This window comes from Medicago truncatula, chromosome 3, assembly GCF_003473485.1.
Source record: "Medicago truncatula cultivar Jemalong A17 chromosome 3, MtrunA17r5.0-ANR, whole genome shotgun sequence".
Lineage (NCBI taxonomy): Eukaryota > Viridiplantae > Streptophyta > Magnoliopsida > Fabales > Fabaceae > Medicago > Medicago truncatula.
Window position 1 is genome coordinate 16,588,613 of NC_053044.1, and position 7,354 is coordinate 16,595,966.

The following is a 7,354-nucleotide window of genomic DNA, read 5'->3' on the forward strand; positions in this document are numbered from 1 at the left end:
TGAGTGATTGTTTGGTCAAAACCATCAAAGAAATTAGGAAAGTAGTGACCTTTATTTATAAAATTGGCTGTTAAAAAAAATAGTAGAAATATACCAACTCGTGTTCGGTTGCTTGATAAAGGCGTTAAAACTCCGCCGAAGGTTAAAAATTTGATTTGGCATATGTGTCGGGGGTGTCTATCAACTCGTGTTCGGTTGCTTGATAAAGGCGTTAATTGTCCCACTCAGTGTGTAAGTTGTGACTCTAATCATGAGGATTTAGCTCATATATTTTTCGATTTCCCTTTTGCTGTTCGGGTATGGTCTATGGCAGGTTTATGGCGAGGACTCAAGGTGTGGCAGCAGCGTCACCTTCGGCTATTGAAGCAATCTTTGTTTTACTACAGTCTCTATCTGCCACACTTTCTCAACGGTTGGCTGCAATATTTTGGAGTCTTTGGAAACATAGGAATATAAAGGTGTGGGAAGATGTTACGGAAACTTGTGCAACAGTGGTTGAAAGAGCTCGGTCTTTGGTTGAAGATTGGCAACTTGTGAATAGCTCCGGTGCTGAAAACATGAATGTGGCTAATGCTGTCATGCAACCAGCAGCTGTTAGTGCTGCTACATTACACCAGCTACTGGTCCTTATGATTTACAACCAGCAGCTGTTAGCGCTGCTGCAATTGATGTTCCAGCTGCTGCCCAGCTGCGGTGGCAGCCTCCCGAGCATGGCCGCATGAGGTGCAACATTGAGGCGGCGTTCTCCAGTCACAGTAACAGAACCGGCATCGGCATTTGCATCCGTGATGAAGGTGGGGTCTTTGTTTTGGCTAGAACAATCAGTTTTAATGGTGTATATCCTGTTGACATAGAGGAAGCATTGGGTCTTTACCATGCTCTCCAATAGGTGAGTGATATGCACCTTGATAATATGGATTTTGAAGTTGACTCTAAAATTACAAAAAATGCTCTTTACTCGGGTCGGGAAGACATAACTGAAGTCGGTAACATTATCACTGTTTCCCGATCTTTGTTTTTGTCCAAGTTTGCCAACTCTCTGGTGGAGTTTATTCGGCGACAAGCTAATGTGGTGACTCATACTCTTGCAGGGGAGGCCACATTTCTTGCTAGTCCTGCTATTTATTTTCATATATCCAATTGTATTGAAACTTTGATTACTAATAAAATGCTATAAGCACTTATCACTCAAAAAAATAAAATAAAACGTAAGAGTCCATTACTGTGTAAACAATAAAGAGTTCAAAACTTCAAATGATATTTAATACACTACATTTTTAATTAATGAACTTTTGCCGTATATTTATATGCGATATTATTACAAAGTCGTAGATTCCTAGTACATTTAATAGCATAAGTCCAAAAATGAAGGAGTGGTTTTTGTTCTTATAATATCAAGGCCTAAGACAGCAATTCATGTAACTCAAAGCATTACTTCTCCCCTGCAAAATCATAAACAACCTATGAGTTAGAAAATGTTTTCATCAATTTTATATTGTAGTAACTTTATGTTAAATGGGCTTGAATCTCATCTAAAAAGTTAGATCAAAGGATGGGGGTGTCCAAACATTATACTATATGTAGTATCAAACACCATACTATACTATCGGTAAGGAAAATGCCTCTGATGTAAGATTAGAGATGTTAAAAGAATTGTCGCGTTTGCAACCGAGAGATCAATTGAGAGGGGGTAGATTTGGTGATGGTAGCGGTCGCGGTGGGGTTAGTAGGTTTTCGGTTTGTGGCAGAAGTGGTAGATTTTCAAGTGATAGGTTTTCCAACAGTGGAGAAGTGGTGGAAATTCTACGGTGGGAAGAGATGATTAAAATTCATTGGATTTGGAGGATTCAAGTTCAGATGAGCTTAATGTGTCCTCAATCCATTAACATAATTTGTTTTAGGTGTAGTATTTTCTTTAAAAAGAGAGGTACTATCATGGTGTTGATTTTTAAATGTTTTTTTTTTATGTATGAGAAAGCAAATTTATGTATGACAGATGTAAGGTTCGATTTTTTAGGGATGAATTTATACATTTAAACAACTTGAAAATTTGTCCAATGTGGGACTCCAACAGCTTTAATACCCACCCTCGTGAGTTTTATGAGTTAGATTTTCCACTTTGCAATTGTTAACCCAACTCAAATATCATGTTGAATGAGCTTGAATCTCATTCCAAAAATTAGCTCAAATGATGAGGGTGACAAAATACATTGATACATCCAATAGCCTGGAAACCTTAGCAAAGTTGGACTTCAAACAAACACCAAACAACTTCAATACATTAGTCTCCAATCATCCTATTTCCTTCTCCTTATCCCTCTTTCTCTCTCATACATACATACACACACTCTTCCCTTAACCGCTAAGAATTTGATGGTTGAATTATTTAAAAGTTTAAAGAAACAATGGTTAAAGACTTCTCAAAATTAGCGACGATGGAGAGACGAAATTTATTTTTCCGTCACTAATTTTGGTCATAATTATGTATTTTTTCAAAATTGTAATTTTGGTCAAAATCAAACAAAGCCCACCATTTCAACCTGTTAGACTAGGAGCCGGCATATAATTGGTTTGTGTGACCTCTAAAATCGACCTACATTAGAATCGGGAGAAAAACCAAAAAACTAACAAGAAACCGGTAAAACCAGGAAAAATGGGCGCTTGAGCCGATTACACGGGTTGGAACGAATTCTCTTTTCTCACTCTTTTTTTTTTCTTTCCTTTTTTTACTAAAATAATCGAATAATAATGTCATTTTGGATTTTTGGTGAAATGGGTCTCACAATTAGGCATGGCAACAAAACCCATACCCGTGGTTATTCACCCGAACCAAACTCAATTTGACGGATTTTCCCCAAATCACAAATAGTCACAATTGAAGCCTCAACTCACCCAAATCATGATAACATGATTAAAGTTATTTTATATCTCATGCTCTACACTCTATATTTTAACTTATTTACGATGACAATCACCCAGCCGAGGAACAACCAGGATCATAGAAACATGCACTGTGTCCTTCCCGAAACCTTATTACTCTTGCAATCACCAAGCTGAGTTCCATTACATGCTGTTTTGCAAGCTTGTGTTGGAGTTTCTTTTTTAATGGGTTGCGTTATTTAGTTCTCCTTTTAGAATATTATTTGGCATTCAAAATAAGAGTTTCCTTTGCCAACACTGCACCTAACTTTGGTCCATGTGCGTTGATCAAGGGGGTATGGACCAAAGCTAGGTGGAGTAGTTGCGCAAAAGGGTTATACTAAATTATGTTATTGTTGCAAATCAAAACTTAAACAAGAAAAGTCCACAACCAAGCATACATAGCAAATTATTACGAAGCTGAAATTTTAATAAGTAAGATTATATTCTCACCATGACAGGAGAATCTGCATGAGAATGATGATGGTGATTATGTCCAAAACCATGACCGTGCCCATGACCATGACGATGATTCGTAGCATTGGTGGCAACCCTTTCATTGCTAATGCTGAGACGACGCTTGACTTCCGACCAGTCTGTTTTATGATTCTTCTTGTTTTCGCGCGCAATGTTGAACACCATCGAGTAGTCAGTAGGCACTCCTTTTGACTTATTTTCCCACCCTCCAAATTGTGGCACAGACATCTTAGGCTTCTGCTGCATATCACATATTTTAAGTCAGTAACTCAATTGATTTCTCATTTTTCACAAGGAAAATGCATAGTTGATTTTGAGTGTAAATCCCTTCCCTTGTATTGGTTAGTACCCCCTTGATCAACGCACACTAACCATTACAAGTTAAAGGTTTGAAACTCCAATATACAACTATACCAAGAAAAATTAAATTACAGATAGAAATTTAAAAAGAAAAAAAAAGTCCTTATATTAGAATTTAATTTTCTTTTATGTTGACAATGTAGACACTATAGAATAACAATGTTCATTCTATTGTCTGGCCTTGTATTGGTTAACACCCCCATGATTAACGCACATCAACCAATACAAGCCCAAGATTCAAATATAGAGGAAAAGGAATAGAAGATAAAAAAACAATATATATGACATATAGTTTGCAAACTAGAAAAACTAGACCTATAAAATGTGATTTGTCATTCCTTATTTTTAATAAATTTGGTTATTAACTCTATATATTTTCTGCAATATATATACTATCAATGACAACATGGTGATAATATGAAAATGGAGAGGAACTTGCTGCATCAAGAGAAATATTGGTTAGATACATATTACTAGAAAAATTAAAGTTAAAATGACGACAGAAATTAAATTAAAAAAAAAAAAAAAATTATTCACTAAATTGACGTCTCTAATACTTTGCGATGAAATTAGAGACAGTTTTCATTTTCTATCTCTATTTATATGGCTGTTACTATTTCAACTATTTTTTTTTTTTTGTAGATCTATTTCAAGTATTTCTAATAGTTAATATACATAAATATTTGGGTTATCATGTTAGAGGTACGAAATTTCTACCGCCGTTTAGAGCGACAAATTTCCAATATAGTATCTGTGAGATACATAAGTTGGGTTGTCTCCTCTTAACTAAATTTTCTCCATACACAAGCGGAATCGATTCCTTGGTTCATATATTTGGTTAATTGAAAAGAAGATTAGAGATAGCATGAAATTTCATGTATATATTAAGTTGCAGCAAATATAAAATGAGAATGAGGGCTTCAATCTCATGATTAAAATCTAGATATTTAACTTTATTATTCGGTAATGTAAAAAAGATTATAATTTTGTTTTTCATTCATGATCCCTAGCTTGGTCATATCCATTATGATTCATACCACCTAACAATCAATATATAAGCAATTTAGGCTTACCTCCTTTCGTTCCATTGGGGATTCAATAGGTTAGATTAACCCTTGGAATTTCAGGCCCCAACTCTTTGATTAAAATGTTTGCCTAAAGCACTTTTAATGCCTGACTGAAGAGGGTGGGGATTTTCTTCCCACAAGGAATTAAATTTGAACAATATAGGAAACTAGGAAGATATCAATGGAAATCATGTATTTATGTGATGCTAAATGGGTCTTGATCAAGTCAAAATAGAGGCCAAAGTTATGGTTGACATGAGTTCTGTCCTTGAGTTATGAACCGTTAATTGCTAACTGGAACATTGTCTAAATAAGGGCAGACACACTCTATTTAGCTGGAACAAAAGATAGCCACATAGAATTTTTTATCTATATATAACAAATTTAACGTCAAGTAAAGAAAAATTTCACATAAATACATGATCTTATGGGAATCAGTCTTTTTACGTGATCTTGGAAGAGACAAGGCTGAGGTGAGAGTGATGGGTTGAGAAGTTGGTTCTGGTGTATCCATGGATATGTGGATTCCTTTCTTACTCACTCTTTCTATCATATTCATACCATATGCACCCCCGCTTTAAGCTGAGGCTCTGATACCACACTGGCCGGGAGCCTACCATATCATGAGATTAGCCTCAACTGAATAATCAAGCGAGACAACAAATAGCCAACCATAGGCATGAAAAAGTCTCAAGCACAGATTATCAATTAAGACTGGCATCTCATAATAAAGAGGACCGTAGCATGGATCACTAGTCAGATGTTTTCTGATACACAAGATGCTCATTTCTAAGGCGAGTGTAGAGCATACTTGCATCTCTATAGAGGGACTTATGATATGAACATAATAACTTAGAGCTTTCAGAAAGAAGAGAGAAAGTTAGAAGAACATGTTTTTCATAAAACACACTAGGATTTATTTCATTCAAGTTGTGTGAAATATGTTACAACTCTTCTCCTTTTATAGCCAAGGAGATACATTAAGGACAAAAATAAAACTATTCACTCACATGCACTAAAACACTATTGACATGCATTATAATAATTTTATAATGGAAAACACTGTTATGACACTTTTGACCAAAATGTCACATTATTTTGCACACTTAGTAGTAAAAACAAAAATATAACTATTCATGCACATTGCTATTATGCAAGACACGTTATTGACACACATGCCATCTTGGAAATGACTTATTGGACTCTTATATGACATATTAGTCTTTGAAGATAGACTCGTGACTTGGGGACATGTTTGGATCAGACGAAGAGTAGTAGCAGTCCTCTGAGAAGTAGCTCCTAGACTGGCATGACTCATACTGCCAGCTGTCCGCTATTAGTTGCTTTATGGTCTCTTCATCAAGATTCTCTAAAGGCTCAATATCCGTTGGATTTTCTTCAAAATTCATTTGTGTGAACTGTTGTTCAATATTTTCCTGAAAGTCTTGTTCTGGTTGAGATGCCTGTCTAGAGCTTTCCCCAATTTCTTGAGGATTGACTGGTTTGAATTGCGGTGGAAGATTCCCATGACTTATACATGTAGTATCAATTTGAGTCTTTTCTCTGTGATGGAGATTAGTAAAATTGATATAATCCATTAAGTCTTTGGTAACCTTTAAGCTTGGAGGATAATCATCAATAGTTTCCCATATATCTGCATAATTTTTACAAATAAGGAATTTAGTCCTGGGATCTATCTGATATGGTCTGTGCACAGTTAAGACTGTCTTGAGTTTGCCAATAGCCTCTGGTGCCATTCCTCTTTTTCTTACTTCACTTAGGACTGGTCCAAGTTGGATTCTCCACCATTCTAAAGGAGAGTACCATTCGAGTGCAGTCCAGATTAATGACTTGTGATTCTTAGGATTCATGAGATGCTGGCACATTGCTTCAGTTGGGACAAAGATGGGCATAATATATAAAATGGCGGCACACCAAATATACCAAAGATGATTTTCAGTAAATTTAGCATTTGGATTTAACATGAATGGTAAATAAAAAGGTGTATCGGGAAGAAAAGGGGATTGTTCTGGAATATTTTTGATCTTTTTTATGATTTTTGCCATAAAGTAAAAAAGGTTGTTTCTGGCATATTCTTTGAGTTGGGATAGTGAGCATGAAAAATTTATCCCAGGAGGAAAATTCTTAATGATGGAGGCATGAGCTGGTAATGGTTTTACCATGAGGATTAACGGAAATGTGTGAGTGTTGGTAATGATCTGGACAGGTTTCATTGGTCTGGAAAGTAAATCAGGGATTAAGTTTTGATTTACTTTGATATGTTTTACAGTAAAATCATACCTCGAAAACCAATCTTTGAATTCAAGAATTTTTAGAAAGGAAGAATTATCCATCTGAACTTCAAAATGATAATGTAACGCCCTAGTCGTCATTTTACTTATTTTGGATTTATTTAGAGTCTTTTATGTGATTTTAAATATTATTTGTGATTTATGTGGTGTGCATTATTTTATTATATAGTTTATTTTAATAATAATTAGAATAAGTGGGAAATTAATATTATTTTGGAG

At 35.3% G+C, this 7,354-nt stretch overlaps 1 protein-coding gene across 2 annotated transcripts; it reads right to left on the reverse strand.

The window, feature by feature from the left end:
* Positions 1–1,227: 1,227 nt before the first annotated feature.
* On the reverse strand, positions 1,228–5,685 carry LOC25490457 (uncharacterized). Of its 2 annotated transcripts, none has more exons than XM_024778613.2 (3): positions 4,830–5,685; positions 3,373–3,633; positions 1,228–1,442 (listed from the first exon to the last, which is right to left on the reverse strand). In XM_024778613.2, exons 1-3 carry the CDS (start codon positions 4,842–4,844, stop codon positions 1,395–1,397), a joined length of 324 nt encoding a protein of 107 aa, XP_024634381.1. In that variant the 5' UTR covers positions 4,845–5,685; the 3' UTR covers positions 1,228–1,394. The 2 variants fall into 2 exon arrangements, with proteins under 2 accessions (XP_024634381.1, XP_024634380.1); XM_024778612.2 differs by having other exon boundaries at positions 3,373–3,636.
* Between the last annotated feature and the right edge of the window lie 1,669 nt (positions 5,686–7,354).